Source organism: Arachis hypogaea, chromosome 1 (assembly GCF_003086295.3).
Source record: "Arachis hypogaea cultivar Tifrunner chromosome 1, arahy.Tifrunner.gnm2.J5K5, whole genome shotgun sequence".
NCBI classification, from domain to species: Eukaryota; Viridiplantae; Streptophyta; class Magnoliopsida; order Fabales; family Fabaceae; genus Arachis; species Arachis hypogaea.
Window position 1 is genome coordinate 13,555,775 of NC_092036.1, and position 17,693 is coordinate 13,573,467.

The following is a 17,693-nucleotide window of genomic DNA, read 5'->3' on the forward strand; positions in this document are numbered from 1 at the left end:
ATTTTTTTTACGAATGAAATATCATTTTTATTTACAACATTTGAGATAAGTTTTAAAATTATTTTTGACATTTAATAGTCATATTCAAGCTTTTAATGTTTTAAAATCGTCTAAATGTTATCTTATTGTTAGTGATCACTAGAACAACATTGAGATGATTTTAAATAAAATTAAAATATTGGGGACAACAAAAATAATAGGATAAAATTAATTTTAACAAAATTTATTTACTTTACGAATTTAAGAGTAATTTACTTAAATATTATTAAAAAATGTTACGGTCTGGCCCAAGGAACCGACGGGTCGACCCGGCCCGAGCTCCACCCGACCCGGTTCCGCGCCCTTCAAACGACCCGGACACGTGTCTTGTGCGACCCACGCGCGGCTGCAGGACAGCGTTCTTGAGAATATGGGCCTGTCCTCATGAGGGGCCCGCTACTGACATGTATATAAAGGGAAGATTGGCTCTTTCCCCGAGGTACGTCACCTTTCCATATCATTTTTCCCCCGCCTGCGCACTAGCTGACTTGAGCGTCGGAGTGTCTTTGCAGGTGGCACCCCCCTCATCCTCTCTCCAGGACAAGTGCTCGTCTACTCGGCAAACCCGCAACCAGCGCGATCAAAGCTAAGGCGTACACCCGATCTGTCCGGAACCCGACAACCGAACATTGGCGCCGTCTGTGGGGACTCCTGCCTAAATGGAAGTCGTGCTGGGCCCCGACGACCAAGCTCGAGCAGCCGGAGCGGAGGGGGCAGCCTCCGTCGCCTCGCTAAGGGGGCGGCGGAGGTCCCCCCAACAACACACGAGAACACGACCATTCGGGGGAACGGGCGGCGATAGCGCCATAATAATGCAGGAGCTACGCCACAGAGTCCAGAACCTAGAACGACAGCTGGCCGACCGGGAGCGGGATGGACGGTCTACCGATCCCAGCTATAGTCCATCTCCCGGGAGCGAGGAGGAAGACTCTCACCGAAGCCGCCCGCGGCGTACATCCGCATCCCGGACGGAAGTGGAGAGCACGCGGGAGGAGTCACCCATAATGAGAAGACGAAATGACACGATCATCTACTCCCGCGGCGGACCAACCCGCCGAGCGGCAAGAGGTCGCGAAGACGGGGAAGGGAGATCTGAGAGAACACGACAACCCGTGATAATGGGCATCACCCCGTTCCACCGATCTATCCTCGAGGTCCGGTTGCCGAAACACTTCGACAAACCAACGGACATGAGGTACGACGGAACTCAAGACCCTCTAGAACACCTCACGGCCTTTGAGGCCAGGATGAATCTGGAGGGAGTTGGGGACGAAGTAAGATGCCGCGCCTTCCCGGTAACCCTAGCAGGGCCAGCGATCAGATGGTTTAACGGCCTCCCACAAGGATCCATATACAGTTTCTCAGACATCAGCCGTGCATTCCTGGCCCAATTTACAACGCGGATCGCGAAGGCCAAGCACCCTATCAACCTTCTAGGGGTAACCCAGAGACAAGGAGAACCGACGAGGAGGTACTTAGATCGGTTCAACGACGAATGCTTGGAAATCGACGGCTTAACCGACTCGGTGGCCAGTCTTTGCCTAACAAATGGCCTCCTCAACGGGAACTTCCGAAAACACCTTACCACGAAACCAGTTTGGACGATGCATGAGATCCAGACGGTAGCCAAGGAGTATATAAACGACGAGGAAGTCAGCCGAGTCGTGGCTGCCAATAAGCGGCAGTCCGGTTACAGCCAAGCTCGGCAACCAGGTGACGGAGAGAGAGCAAAAGAAAAAGCCAGGGAGGAGGCATCAAACAAGGCACCTAGACCCTTCCCTCGGGTTGGGAAATTTACTAACTACACTCCACTCACTCTCCCCATCGTGGAAGTCTATCAGCAAATAGCTGAGAAGGGAATCCTACCGAAACCCCGACCACTTAAGGACCGTACGGGAGGAAATAAGAACCTCTATTGTGATTATCATAAGGGTTATGACCATCAAACACAGGACTGTTTTGACCTGAAGGATGCACTAGAACAAGCGATAAGGGAAGGAAAGCTAGCCGCGTTCTCCCACCTCATCAGGGAGCCGAGAAGACGTTATCGCGATCAAGACGAAGAAGGCAAAACCCGTTCGGCCAAACGGCGACAAGAACCCGAAGACAGAGACCACGGCCTCACTGTGATAAACGTGGTAACAGCCAAAAACGCCGCGCCAAAATCCCGGTCGGCACACAGGAAAGACGCTAAGGTTTTGACGGTCTCATCCCCGCCGGTGCAAAACTCTAAGAAGCCTCCCTCCATCTCTTTCGGCCCGGAAGACCAATGGTTCAACGACGCCCCGGAAAACCCCCCATGGTCATTATGGCCAGAGTGGGAACCGGCCTCGTCAAACGGATCCTTGTCGACACAGGAGCTGATTCAAATATCATGTTCCGCAACGTGTTCGACGCACTAGGGCTAAAGGATGCCGACCTGACGACTCACCAGCACGGGGTTATCGGGTTGGGCGACCACTTCATCAAACCGGACGGGGTAATATCCCTACCAATCTCGGTGGGGCAAGCCCAAGGCCGAAGATCGGCGATGGCCGAGTTCGTAATCCTCCGAGATTCCACTGCCTACAACATCATCTTGGGAAGAAAAACAATCAACGATTTCGAAGCCATAATCAACACAAAGCTGCTAGTCATGAAGTTCGTTACCGATGGCGGATCCATAGGGACCATAAGGGGAGACCTCGAGACGGCGGTCGCTTGTGACAACGCCAGCCTCTCCCTTAGAAAGAAGTCCAAGGAAGCATCCGGTGTGTTCCTAGCCGACCTTGATGCCAGAGTGGACGACAAGCCGAGGCCAGAACCAGAAGGGGATCTGGAGAAGTTTAGAATCGGTGACGACGTGGAAAAGTTCACATTCGTTAACAAGAACCTCCCACATGAGTTGAAGGAGCCTTTGATCGAAATGATAAGAGCCAACAAGGACTTGTTCGCCTGGACTCTAGCCGACATGCCGGGCATAGACCCAAAAATCATCTCACATCATCTAGCCGTCAAGGCGGAAGCAAGCCTAGTGGCCCAACGGAGGAGAAAGATGTCGGCGGAAAGAGCAGAGGAGGTGGCCAGGCAGACGGCCAGCCTCCTAGAAGCAGGCTTCATACGGGAAGTGGACTACTCGACATGGCTCTCGAATGTGGTATTGGTGAGAAAACACAACGGCAAGTGGAGAATGTGCGTGGACTATTCTGACCTTAACAAAGCATGCCCCAAAGATTGCTTCCCTCTCCCTAACATAGATGCACTCGTCGATGCCGCGGCGGGATATCGGTATCTAAGTTTCATGGACGCCTACTCCGGTTACAATCAGATACCGATGCACCGTCCTGACGAAGACAAGACGGCGTTCATAACGCCAGCAGGAACTTTCTGCTATAAGGTAACGCCATTCGGCTTGAAAAATGCGGGGGCAACATATCAAAGGCTGATGAATAGGATATTCCACGACCTCATAGGGAAAACAGTTGAAGTCTACGTGGACGACATCCTGGCAAAAACAACACGACCTGACGACCTATTGAACGACCTGGCGAGTGTATTCGCGTCCCTCCGTCAACACGGTATGAGGCTGAATCCCCTCAAGTGCGCCTTCGCCATGGAAGCCGGCAAGTTCCTGGGATTTATGATAACTCAGAGAGGGGTAGAAGCTAACCCGGAGAAATGCCAGGCAATACTCCAGATGAAGAGCCCGGGTTGCATCAAGGACGTCCAGAGGTTGGCAGGGCGGTTGACCTCATTATCCCGATTTCTCGGAGCTTCGGCAACAAAGGCCCTGCCATTCTTTAACCTCATGAAGAAAGGGATGGCGTTTGAGTGGACGCCCGCATGTGAAGAGGCCTTTCGGCACTTCAAGGAAATCTTGGCGGCACCACCCGTCCTCGGGAAGCCAAAGGACGGAGAACCACTATACCTATACCTCGCCATAACGAGTGAAGCCCTGGCCGCAGTTCTGGTATGGGAGGACGGAAAAGCTCAACAGCCAGTCTATTTCATAAGCAAGGCCTTGCAAGGGGCAGAATTAAGGTATAGCAAGTTGGAAAAGCTAGCCTTAGCACTTCTAACTTCCTCACGAAGGTTAAAGCAGTACTTCCAGAGTCACCAAGTTGTCGTCAGAACGGACCAAGGGATCCGGCAAGTACTCCAAAAACCCGATCTGGCGGGAAGAATGATGACTTGGTCCATCGAACTCTCCCAGTATGACATACGATACGAACCCCGGCAAGCCATCAAGGCGCAGGCGATGGCGGATTTTCTAGTAGAAGTAACGGGAGATCCAAGCGAAGAAGTGAGTACACGGTGGAAGCTCCATGTGGACGGAGCCTCCAACCAGACCTTCGGAGGTGCCGGGATCATCCTGGAAAGCCCGATTGGGGTTGTATACGAACAGTTGGTCAGATTCGAGTTTCCCATCTCGAACAACCAGGCAGAATATGAAGCCCTTATAGGAGGCTTAACCCTAGCAGTAGGGGTGTTCAAAACCGATCCGAACCGAAATAACCGAGAACCGAAATAACCGAAAACCAAAAAAACCGAAAAAAATCTATTTTGCTGTTTTTTGTGCGGTTCGGTTCGGTTTTCGGTTTTGAATCTGAAAACCCTAACCGAACCGAACCGAACCGGTTAAAAAAACCCTAAAATGCCTAACCCCACCCCCCAAAGGCCCAACCCAAACGAAAGTTGCTGCGCTGCGAATGTGAGAGCGCCCCTCCTCCCAAATCCCTAATCCCTAACATGCGGCTGCGCTCTTTCTTCTCCAATCTCCACCCATTATTTCGATCTCGCTCTCTCTTCTCCACCCACAGCACCACGCCAAAGCCTTCCTTTTCGCGGAGACGCCACCCACAGCACGACGCCGTTGCCCACGCACAGCACCACGCCTCGCCGATGCACAGCACCACGCCCTCGCTGACGCACAGCACCACGCCGTCACCGTTGAGACGCCACCACCCAGCACCAGCAGTGTTTCTGGGTTCTCCCACTCAGCGCCACTTTCATCAGCTCAACCCACTCCCAGCACGGCAGCACCTCCGAGTCTCCCAGTCAGCCTTCCCCCCAAGTCAACATGGAGCCTGAGCCACCGATTCAGGTAATTTTCTGTTTGTTGCTGTTTAGTGGTTGTTTATTGGTGGTTGTTTACTGTCATTTGTCAATATGGAGCCCGAGTCAATATGAACCATTTGCTGTTTACTGGTGGTTGCTGTTTACTTCTTTAGTGTTTATTGCTGTTTATGGTTGCTAACTTGCTATTATTACTGTTTAATTTGAACCATTCCAAGTCAATATGGTTGCTGTTTATTGCTGTTTAATTTGCTGGTTATTGAATTATTGTTCTGTGTATTGAATTATTGGTCAGTGTATTGAATTATTGTCCAAGTCAATATGGTTGCTGTTTAATTTGCTGTTTAATTTGTTGTTTAATTTGCTGTTTAATTTGTTGTTTTATTGTTGTTTATGGTTGCTTTTTAATTTTCTTTTTAATTGTTATTGCTAGATTGTTGGTTATAGATTTATTTTTCAGTTTATTGCTTGATGCTGCTGGTTATTGATTTATTGTTGAATGTTGATAACTTGGTAATTGGTATTGATGGATTGCTGCTGGTTTATTGGTGGTTGTTTACAATTTCAGAATAATTGTGAAATTGGAGCGTTTTCTAAACTTACTAATGCCTATTGTTTGGTTGCCATAGGAAGATCTGAAAACTTCTACAGGTTTTCATTCTTTTTGGATCAGTGATGAATTTAATTTTAGCTTATTTAAAATTGTCTTCAAATGGTTTGCTTTTTTCAAAATGGTTCTAATTTTAACTTATTTAAAATGCCCTTATTGTGTTTTGCTTCAGTTCTTACTTCTGAGTTCAAGTTTATATTTCTTTAATTTTCATGTTTATTAAGTATGGTCATGTTAGCATAGGTGTATTGTGGTACTGTAATACTTTAATACAAACAAATAAAAAAATGTAACATTAATTTTATCTATACTTTTTAAGTGTTATCATCAAAATATATAATCACCATAAGTCCATAATTATTGGAATAATAACTACCATAAAATTCACCTTAAAATATATATATTAATTACATAAATTAAATCCTTTTACATTTAAATTCTTGCAGGAGTGTATTTTCCAAAGCTATGTGAGAAGCACAAGACAAACTCTCACCATGTCATGGATGGGCTAATGAGCTCAGGAGAAGCAGCCCCAAGACCTATTTCTAATCTCTTTTAAGAAATTTTATCAGCATCTGCCCCTTCTCCATAGTGATCATCATCATCCTCTTTCAATCTTCTCTTCAAGAGATGGTGCAAATTTTAATGGGTTGGGTTCGGATTTAAACATTAGTGTTGGTATAGAGTTTAGCATTAAGTATGTAACTAGTTATATATGTGTTATCCAAATTTGTGAAATTTTGGAAATATTGTTGGTCCTCTTTTTGAGAGAGATGATATAAACTTTGATACAATAAGAAAAGTGTTATTTTGGTTTGTCGATTTCAATGTTATGACTTTGCATAATAGTATGGTAGAATTTTTTTTTGATTTAATTGAAAAAACTGAACAAACCGAACCAAACCAAACCGATTTTAATTGGTTTGGTTTGGTTCGGATGACTTTGACAAAAAAACCGAACCAAACCGAACCGCACGTTAATTAGTTGATCGGATTGGATGGCTTTTCTCTCAAAAACCGAACCAAACCGCACTGCGAACACCCCTACCTAGCAGCAGAAGTCGGCGCAAGAAGACTAGAAATATGCAGCGATTCCCAAGTCGTCACCTCCCAAGTAAACGGCAGCTACCAAGCCAAAGACCCTTTGCTACAGAAGTACTTGGAAAAGGTTAAAAGCTTGAGCCAAAAGTTCGAAGAGGTCACGGTCCACCACGTACCTAGAGAAAGGAACACACGGGCAGACCTCCTATCAAAGTTAGCCAGCACAAAGCCAGGAGAAGGGAACCGGTCTCTCATCCAAGGCATGACGAGAGAACCAGCAATCACACTGCACATGACAAGCCTAGGTTCTTCATGGCTAGACCCCATCACCGACTTCCTAGAACACGGCAAACTCCCTAGTGATGAAAAGGACGCGGCGAAATTGAGAAGGGAAGCGGCCAAATACGCCGTCATCCAAGGACAGTTGTTCAGGAAAGGGCTCAACCAACCCCTACTGAAGTGCCTACACCCCGACCAGACGGACTACATCCTCAGGGAAGTCCATGAGGGCTGCTGTGGGCACCACATCGGAGGCAAGGCCCTAGCGAGGAAACTAATCCGAGCCGGATACTATTGGCCGTCGATGATGGCGGACTCCAAAGAGTTTGTCAAAAAATGCGTAAAGTGCCAACAGAACGCCAACTTTGCCAGGGCGCCGGCCTCCGAGTTAAGCTTGCTAACGACCTCCCGGCCATTCTCTCAATGGGGAGTCGACCTCTTAGGGCCCTTCCCAGTCGGCCCGGGGCAAGTCAAATACCTCGTAGTCGCAATTGACTACTACACCAAATGGATAGAAGCCGAACCACTAGCTGGCATATCCTCATCCAATTGCAGGAAATTCATGTGGAGGCAGGTGATAACGCGATTCGGGATACCGGAAGTCGTCATCTCGGACAACGGCACGCAATTTACTGACAAAAAGTTCACGGAATTTCTCAACGGCCTGGGCATAAGGCAAAGGTTCTCTTCGGTAGAACACCCTCAGACGAACGGACAAGTGGAGTCCGCCAACAAGATTATCCTTTCAGGGCTAAAAAAGAGGTTGGACAATAAAAAGGGTGCTTGGGCCGACGAACTAGCATCGGTTCTCTGGTCCTACCGAACAACTGAACAATCCTCCACTAAGGAAACTCCTTTCCGACTAACGTACGGGGTGGACGCAGTAATACCCGTAGAGATCGGTGAACCGAGCCCACGGCTACTTTTGAAAGGAGTGGAAGAAACCGTGGAAAAAGACCTGATAGATGAAGCCAGGGAAATGGCCCATTTGACAGAAACAGCACTAAAACAAAGAATGGCTCTGCGCTACAACACCAAAGTGCTCAAGAGGGAATTCGAGCCGAACGACCTCGTCCTGAGGCGAAACGATATCGGCCTACCGACCCCCGGAGAAGGCAAGCTAGCGGCGAACTGGGAAGGCCCCTTCAGAGTCAGAAAAGTGATGGGAAAAGGAGCCTTCAAGTTAGAAAGGCTTGACGGCAAAGAAGTCCCGAGAACATGGAACGCGGACAACCTAAGAAGATTCTACTCCTAGAGGATGGCCCGACAAACCGACCAATCTAGCTAAGTAGTTAATTTGCAAATTTAAATTTTGAACTTCTCATAGCAACTTACGAGTCCCTTATACGATTACCGAATAAGATATACTTGTGCAAATTTTCTCTTCTGTTTTGTCACTCAATTCTCCAGATAAACCATCCCATCACGACCAACGACGACGCGCGACCCCGGGAATGATCACCCCGGGAACCCGTCAACCACCGTTGTAACATGACTACGCGAAAGGCCATGGGCCGTTGATATAAATGACGACAATAAACCAAAAACGGTTAATAGAAACGATAACACGACCAGACGAATAAGAAAAAGTTTATCACGACAACACGAGCAAACGACTAAAAAGGTCATTGTTCACAAGCCAAAATAAAACGGCTAAAATCAAATTGTTCATAAGCCAAAACGGCTAAAATCAAAAACTTCAAACAGAGGATTCATTTCTTGGGGACGTCGACAACTTTGCCATCCTGAATGACTTTGAGAACACCAATCGCCGACGTATCAAACTCGGGAGCAATGACTTTGACCTGAGCCTTAAGAGCCTCCTCGGTCGCCAAAATCGCACCCTTCCCCTGCTTCACGACATCTTTGTACTTAGCCTTCCACGTTGCCAATTCGGCCTCCACGACCTGCTTTTCCTTCTCCATCTCGGCCACCCGTTTCTGCGCTGCGCCGACCTGGCTCTCCAAAGTCATCTCACGTTCGACAAGACGAGAAACCGTGGCGTCCGAGTCCTTTAACTTCTTCTCAGCAGTGGCAGTTTTCTTCTCGGCAGCAGTGGCCTTCTTCTCGGCGGCGTCAAGTTTCTCATTCGATTGGGTCAACTGCTCCCGGAGAGTCTCGACTTCACTCTTCAGCTCATTGTTAGCCTTCCCACTAGATTCCAACCTTCTGCGGAGGGACTCCATCCCGGACAGCTCAAACTCGGCCTTCCGGGCTATCACGGCGCCCCGCAGAAGGGTACGGTACATCCACCTCGCCTGCCCGGCAAGGGAAGACTCGTGGAAATACTCCTCAGTACCAGGGATCAGCTGGGAATCTATAAAGTTCCCGGCATCAAAATTCCTCTCCATGACGGTAAGGACCCCTTCGGGACTGGAGGACATCTTCCTTTTCCTCTTAGGGTTAGGGACCTCTTCCACACCGTCATCGACATCAGGGGTAGACGTCGAACCCCCGGTGCCTATCACCTCGCGGAAGGGAGAAGCATGAACCGTTTTGTCGCCCTCGACCTGGGCAGCTTGGGCCGAGGTCCCGGTTCCGTCAACCGTGGCTTCCTGCTCGGAAGTAGTTTTGTCCTCCGGAGGAATTGCAGACTTCTCGGCGGCAGATTTTTCTCGTCGTCACTGGCGCAGAGGAAAGTTTGGAATAAGTTGGGAAGACCCGTCACTGACGCAGACATCTCCACTGCAGGAAAGCAAAGAAGGTCGGTTAATCGCCACAAAATATCAGTAAAAGCAAAAAGGTAAAGGGTAAAGTAAAAGTTTCTCACAAATGTAATTACGACCGGCCTCCCGGTCACCCATAAGGAGGTGAGGATTTACTTGATTCCTCCCAAAGACTGCCATTAACACCTCGGCAATCTGCCTATCCACCGCCGACATGCCTCTATAGGTTACCTTAATAAAGGTATTGGACCCTGCCCCGAAACTCCAATAGGTCGGGATGAGCCGTACCCCCTCCAATGACAACCAAAAGAGATGACGACCTTTGACAGGGCGGACCTTGAAATATTTGTCCTTAAACCCATGGTAGGAATCTTCAAACAAACCGAAAATCCTCCGACCCTGGGCAGACCGGAAGGACATGAACCCCTTTTTGTGTTTCCCCTCCTTTGAAGGGTTTGTGAGGGTGAAAAAGAAGAGGAAAACATCTACGGACACCGGCAGCTCAAGGTACTCACAAACCATCTCGAAACAGCGGATCGAGGCCCAACTGTTCGGATGCAACTGCGACGGCGCCACGGAAATTCGACTTAAAAGCGCCATTTGAAAGGCGGAGAACGGAATACGAACCCCGACTTGGGTGAACATGGACTTGTAGAACCAAATCCAATCGGCGACTCGGGGGTGTTGGAAGTTGATTTCATACAATCGCTCGTGAGGAGCCGGGACAAAAACGTCATAATTGGCTTCCTCGTCGGTCCCTCCGCACAAGTATTCGGCTTGTCGGAACTCGGTGAGCTCCTCCTCGCCCATTTGGTTAGGCGAATCCTTCACGTCGGAAACGACCCAAGCATAGGGATCGTACGCCGCGGGGTTAGGGGAAGCCCGGGAAACCGTGCGAGCCATACCTACATGGGGGGACCATCCAGTCAGTCTAAGAGATCGGTTGCTCAGGCCGAATACAGACACTACCCCCCACGACTCCCCGACTAAGGCCAAACGAGACTAAAGCACGAAAAGAACAAGAAAAAAACCTACCCTGGAATGGTACTTTCCCCCCTAACACATCTAGTCGCAATTAAAAGGCTATGCAACAGCAGAAAAAAAAAACCAAACAACAAGCATGCAAAGATAATGCATAAAAGGGGGAATGATTCGAAAGTTACCTGAATTAGTGGAAGGAGGACGGAGCAGTTGATAAAGAAAGATGCGAAGGGAGAGGCGCACAACAGCACTACAAAGAGATGTTGAGGTTTGGGAGCAAGAAGAAGGCAGAAAAAGGAAGATGCAAAAGAAAGAAAAGAGTGCCAAAACTGGCCTGTTTAAAAACTACCCCCCCAGGAAGCGCGAAACGTCTGGGGGCAGAATGGTCTTTTCAGCAAGGGTTTTCCACCCCATTATGAGCATTTAATGCTCGGCACTGGGAACGATGCGACGAAACGGTTGCTTGTACAACCAAAGGACACGCGCGTTGGGGCATATCCTTATCACGAACGGCCGACCAGACGATCCCAAATGAGAGGCGAGACAACACGCCATTGATAGCTCCCACAACTACCATTGGCGCGTGGGGGCACTGTTACGGTCTGGCCCAAGGAACCGACGGGTCGACCCGGCCCGAGCTCCACCCGACCCGGTTCCGCGCCCTTCAAACGACCCGGACACGTGTCCTGTGTGACCCACGCGCGGCTGCAGGACAGCGTCCTTGAGAATATGGGCCTGTCCTCATGAGGGGCCCGCTACTGACATGTATATAAAGGGAAGATTGGCTCTTCCCCCGAGGTACGTCACCTTTCCATATCATTTTTCCCCCGCCTACGCACTAGCTGACTTGAGCGTCGGAGTGTCTTTGCAGGTGGCACCCCCCTCATCCTCTCTCCAGGACAAGTGCTCGTCTACTCGGCAAACCCGTAACCAGCGCGATCAAAGCTAAGGCGTACACCCGATCTGTCCGGAACCCGACAACCGAACAAAAAATATTGAATAATTATATACAGTTAAAAAATTGATATTATTAAAAAATAAAAATAAAAATTTATTTAAAGTGTTTATTTAAATTAAACCTCAAAGAAATTTAGTACATTATAGACAAAAATATATAATTTATATTTTAATGTATATGTATCCTCCTTTGTTTCTTTTTCGAAAATTTATCTACTAGTCAATTGTCATTTTACAAGTATTTTATGATGAGTGAAAATTTTGAATTTGTAATTCAATTTATTTTGTTAAAATTTTCTTTTATTCATAGTTATCAAACTTTGCTTGACTCATCTAGTTTGACTAGAAACTTATCATTTAGTCAGATCGAGTTACTCATTTTTTTTTGTCAATAGATTGGATAACCTTCGATCTTAGGCACTCCATTGGATTGGACAACCCAACTCTAAAAATACCATACAACACACTCACACATTCATCTTACACTTACTAATTTTTTTTATCGCAATTAGTAGGATTTAAACTCAAAACCTTTGAAACGAGGAGGGAGAGATATGCGATATGGGCTACAAACGGTTTGACCCGACATGTTTATAAAACCCGGGCCGGGTCATGTAATTTTTTGTTTGTTTTTTAATTTGGAATAACCTAGTTTCACATGAAGCTTCCCACCACCCTCTCTCTCCCTCTCACAAACGGCACACCACCCTGGCTCTGAAGCTACCCACCGCACCCCCATTCTCTCTCTCTCACTCTCACTCTCACTCTCAGCTCACTTCGGGTCACTGTCACCAATCGCACGCTCGCTCGCGTCTTGCCGCTCTCCTCCGTCTGTGCTCGGCTGTCGCGCCTCCCTCCGCCAGTGAGTGCTCGAGCTGTGCGTGTTTGTTGCTGCTCGTCGTCCGTGGTTGTGTCTGCTCGATTCTGCCTCTGTCTCACTCGAGTCTCGTCTCAGTCTCGTTGTTCGTCTGTCTAGTCGCCGACGTCTCAAGGTCTCTCGGCCTTTCCTGGGCGTCTCGTCGCCGGCGGCAGAAGCAACTCGTGTGTTGTCGCTTGCTTCGTCGCCTTCCGCTGGGTCGTCGCCGAGTCGCTGTGGACCGTGGACCGTTGGTGAGTCCCTGCATAATTGCTTCCCTTGTTCTTTCCTCTCCCGATTTCCCTTCTGTGTGTATTTTTCCATGTTGCTGATCTAAATGTTGTTGTAAATCGTGACTGAACTAGGATATGTTAAATTTGTTGCAGTAAGTTGAATTTGTTGCTGAAAATATCACTGAGCTTACTTTTTGTTGTTGATGAGAATCATCACTGGACTGAATTTGTTGCTGATTATCGTCACGAAATCTTGTATTTGTTGTTGTTTTGCTGAAATAATCACTTAGCCAATTTTTTTTTGTTGCTGTAAATCATCTTTGGAGTTAAACTTTTTGTTGCTTTAAATTATCATAGTTGAACAGCCTGTAATTCATCACTGCACCTTGATTTTGTTGCTAAAAGTTGAATTTGTTGCTGAAAATATCATTGAACTAATTTTTTTGTTGCTGAAAATCATCACCTTGTTGAATTTGTTACTGATTATCATCACTGGAGCTTGAATCTGTTGTCTTGCTGAAATAATCACTTAGCTAAATTTTTTGTTACTGTAAATCTGTAAATCATCTTTTGAGCTAAATGTTTTGTTGCTGAAAATGATCATAGTTGAATTTGTTGTTGAAAATGAGGTTCATGCTCTTTGCAACTCAGAATAAAGTTGTTCAGTTAAATTGTTGTTCCCATGCTCTCTGTTTGTTTTTTTTTTTTTTTTGCTAGAATTTAAAAAATGTCTTCATCACAACTCAGTTGCTATTATGAATTATTTTTGGTATTGATTTGTGAAAAATGCACAAATGTAGATATAGATGCAAATCAAAATGAAGAAAATGTTGGTCAAGCTTCAAATTTGTCCTATGAAGATATAGATGCCGACTTTGAGATCACCCCTTTAATTTGATTTACTGATTGTGTTATTTTAGTATTTTGTATTAGTGACTAATTTATTATCTCTTTTAGCATCATTAGTTATGTCTAAAAATTGATACTTGATTGTTATTAATATGTTTGTGAAGATAGGCATTTTAAGTTTTAACTTTAATTTTAATTTTATTTGTATAATTTTACAATTTTATGTAATTATGACTAGGTCAACCGGGTAAATCAGTGGCCCACCGGTAGAACTAGTGACCCAGTGACCTGGTTGTATGACCGTGTCAATTACTGATTCAGTTCTGATAACTAATTCTCAGGGACTTCCCTTCTCACGGTCTTTGGGAGCAAAGCGGAAAGGAAAAGGAAAGTAGATAGAGAGAGAGGAAGAATGTTAACATAACAGTAAGTGTGAAATGCTCGGAAAGAGTTATGCAGAAACTGCTGCGCCCAACTTATTGTTCAGCCCCCATCCTCTCTCTCTCTGTGGGAGGCACGGCGACATCCACAGGGACTCTGACTCTCCCTAGCTCCTCTACTCCCATTACTACTCTCCCTTTCTCTTTTTCTATCTCTCTGTCTCTATCCTCGTCGCCACACAAATACATAGCAATGGCAACTGCTGCGCCTTCATTTGCATCTTCACTGGTGAGCCTGCCCCCCACCACTTCCGCCTCTTGCTCTGCTAGCAAGTCTTTCCCTCTGTGCACTCTGCCGTCTTCCTTTTTATCCGCCATGCCAAGGTGTCTCTCTCTAACCCACAAACACACTGCCGCTAGGGCACCCATCCACCGCCTTCCGTGGCTGCTCCCTCGCTGTGCCTCCTTCTATTCCGCCTCCGAGGGAGAGGGAGAAGACACAAAGGAGCACAAGCCCGTTAGTCCAAGACTCAACCGGAGGCAGAGGGCTTATTCTTCTTCCTCACCCATTCTGCCAAATCCTGATTTGTTGGCTATTCCCGGTGTCGGTCCCAGAAATTTGAGGAAGCTAGTTCAGAAAGGCATTGCTGGTGTTGCTCAGCTCAAACAACTATACAAAGATAAGGTATTTCACTACTTCCTTCTTTTTCTTTTTCTCTCCCTTATGATATTTTGTATTTCTAATTTCTGATTTCTGTACCCTTTAGAATATTTCATTCAATTTGGGCCCTTCTAGAAAAAGTAAAAAAACAATCTTGAAATTTGCTTCGCTGAGGATGATAGTATAGAATAAGTACTTATGATGGTTGGAGCATCCCCATATGGCAATATACATCTGAAATCCAATCACTTTATGGTAAAGTTTTGTAGTTTCTGTACTAAGTACTGAAGCGTTATATATGCTTGTGACATTAAATTTGGCTAATTGCTTCCCCGGAAAATGTTGACAATTTTCTTTGTTTTCTTGGGTAATATGCTGCAGTTTTTTGGGAAATCTAGTGATAAGATGGTTGAGTATCTGCAGAGTTCTGTTGGAATAATCCACAAGAACCATGCTGAAAGTATAACTACTTTCATTAAAAAGAGTGTTGATGAAGAGTTGGAAGACAATTCCTCCTCGGCTGCTGTGCAGGCTCTGCAGAAGAAACGCCTTACATTCTGTGTTGAGGGTAATATCAGTGTTGGCAAGACAACGTTCCTTCAGAGAATAGCTAATGAAACTATTGAACTGCGTGATCTTGTTGAGGTAGTTCCTGAACCTATTAGCAAGTGGCAGGATGTAGGACCAGATCACTTCAATATTTTGGATGCCTTTTATGCGGAGCCACAAAGGTATGCCTACACCTTTCAGAACTATGTATTTGTTACGAGGGTCATGCAGGAAAGAGAGTCATCTGGTGGAATCAAGCCTCTTAGATTGATGGAGAGGAGTGTTTTCAGTGACAGGATGGTGAGTACTCATTACCTCTTTAAGTATTCTCTTTATTTTCTTGTTCTTTCAGGCTTTTTTTTTTTGTTGATGGTATTTTAGTGTTCTTCTGTTTTTTGGAAGTCAGCTATTTGGTTTAATTCAAGAATGTAATCCTGTTTTTAGATTTTAAGGGCTTATGCATTTTAGGGTTTATGCATTTTAGTGTTCTTCCAGTTTTTGGAAGTCAGCTATTTGGTTTAATTCAAGAATGTAATCCTGTTTTTAGATTTTAAGGGCTTATGCATTTTTACCCTTACTGTGAATTAAAGGTTTTTGTACGAGCTGTGCATGAAGCCAATTGGATGAATGAAATGGAGATCAGTATCTATGACTCATGGTTTGACCCTGTTGTCTCCTCCTTGCCTGGCCTTATTCCAGATGGTTTTATCTATCTTAGGGCAAGTCCTGATACTTGCCATAAGAGAATGAAGTTAAGGAAGAGAGCAGAGGAAGGTGGAGTCTCTCTGGACTATCTCCGTGACCTACATGAAAAGCATGAAAGCTGGTTATTCCCCTTCCAAAGTGGCAATCATGGAATATTATCAGTCAATAAGCTTCCCCAACATGTTGATAACTCCTTGCACCCTGAAATTAGAGACCGTGTATTCTATCTAGAGGGTGATCACATGCACTCAAGCATTCAGAAGGTACCATACTTAATGGAATCCATGCCTGAGTTTGTGATTCGTTATAATAGGCTGGTTTAATTGTTTTCTGTGCAACCAGGTTCCTGCATTGGTTCTGGACTGTGAACCCAATATTGATTTCAGCAAAGATGTTGAAGCAAAGAGGCAGTAAGATAATCGTATCTTATTCAGTTATTCTAGTATTTATTTAGATTTCTGTAACATGGACTAATCTTATGTCACACCACTTGTATTATATTGGGACCCGTTTCACCATTGCATTTTTTTCTATTCTTATTTGTTTAACTATTTTAATAGAACTATTGTTAGTTCAATGTTGCTAATTCTAGAACCATTCTTGAATGGGTCAACCTTTTTGATTGGCTGCATTACCGGTTTTGTATTTGTTCACATATCTTCATTCTTCATTTGGAAATCCTTGACGTTAAGTTTCGCTGGTCATTTTAGTGGCTTTGGTGTGTGGAATGTTGCATTTTCTTTAATATACTGCGAGAGTGAATCCCTAGTTAACCAAGAAAGGTATCTGTGATTCTTTATGGCAAATGGTGAATGGTTAGGAAGAAGACTTACGTAAAAGAATATACTGTACTAGTCTATGATCCTAATGTGTTATAATTTGTTTATTTTGCTTTGGGGGCAGGTATGCACGGCAAGTTGCTGAATTCTTTGAGTTTGTTAAGAAAAAGAATGAAGTTTCATCCAAGGAAGGTACGCGAGGTAAGCAAAATGGTGAAGCTGAAGCAGATGTGCTGATGCCCCATGAAGGTGCTCTGTGGCTTCCAGATGGAAAGCCTTTTCCACAGGGCGCGCACACACCGTTGGACTTCAGGAGAGCGATGTCATTCATGTCTGGCTAGTGAGTAGTGATGGATTAACCTTTTGAGGTCCAAGATATACTAACCAGTACCACATATGTGCGTGGTGTTTCTGTTTCATGTAAAGATTTTAACTCCGAACCTTGACTGATGTAGGGATGGTTGTAGCTAGAAGTAGTTTTTATGGTCTCAAATGCTTTGCTAATATACGGCTTGGTGCAGATTGTATGTGTTTCTTCGATTATGAAGTTGGTCGTTATGATGTATCATTTTCTTGAGCTTATTGTTTAAGTTTTTCTTGCTCCTTGTGTTTTTTAATTATCTGTTCTCTGAAATCCTGATTGTTACATAACTTTGTCGAAATGGCGTGGTTTGTTCGAATTTTGGAAACATGCCGGTTTGGCGAAAGGGTTCGTTACTTAACTCTTCACACCCACGTGAGGTAATTTGTTCTTTCACCCTAACCTACTCTTGGGTGAAAAAACTTTTTAAAACTCTATCCTATCTTACAAAGTGGATGTTACAATACTCGCTAAATGTTTGGAGTTTTGAAACTCCTTTACATTATTAATATTGTAATGTGTATTTAGTATAGTATTCTAATACATATTCTATTAATAGAGCTTTTATTATATATTGATAACACCATCCAACAATTAATGCTAACAAATTATATTTTTTTTAAAAATTAATACTAACATAAAATTATACTTTTAAATAAAAATCATAAAATAATCATAAAATATTAATCTTC

General features: G+C 45.2%; 1 protein-coding gene across 2 annotated transcripts; it reads left to right on the top strand.

The window, feature by feature from the left end:
- Nucleotides 1-12,246: 12,246 nt before the first annotated feature.
- LOC112798214 (uncharacterized) lies at nucleotides 12,247-17,208 on the top strand. Of its 2 annotated transcripts, none has more exons than XM_025841437.3 (6): nucleotides 12,247-12,738; nucleotides 13,908-14,631; nucleotides 14,989-15,456; nucleotides 15,747-16,124; nucleotides 16,204-16,271; nucleotides 16,765-17,208. In XM_025841437.3, exons 2-6 carry the CDS (start codon nucleotides 14,020-14,022, stop codon nucleotides 16,979-16,981), a joined length of 1,743 nt encoding a protein of 580 aa, XP_025697222.1. In that variant the 5' UTR covers nucleotides 12,247-12,738; nucleotides 13,908-14,019; the 3' UTR covers nucleotides 16,982-17,208. The 2 variants fall into 2 exon arrangements, with proteins under 2 accessions (XP_025697222.1, XP_072094082.1); XM_072237981.1 differs by having other exon boundaries at nucleotides 12,248-12,738; nucleotides 13,805-14,631.
- Nucleotides 17,209-17,693: the final 485 nt, after the last annotated feature.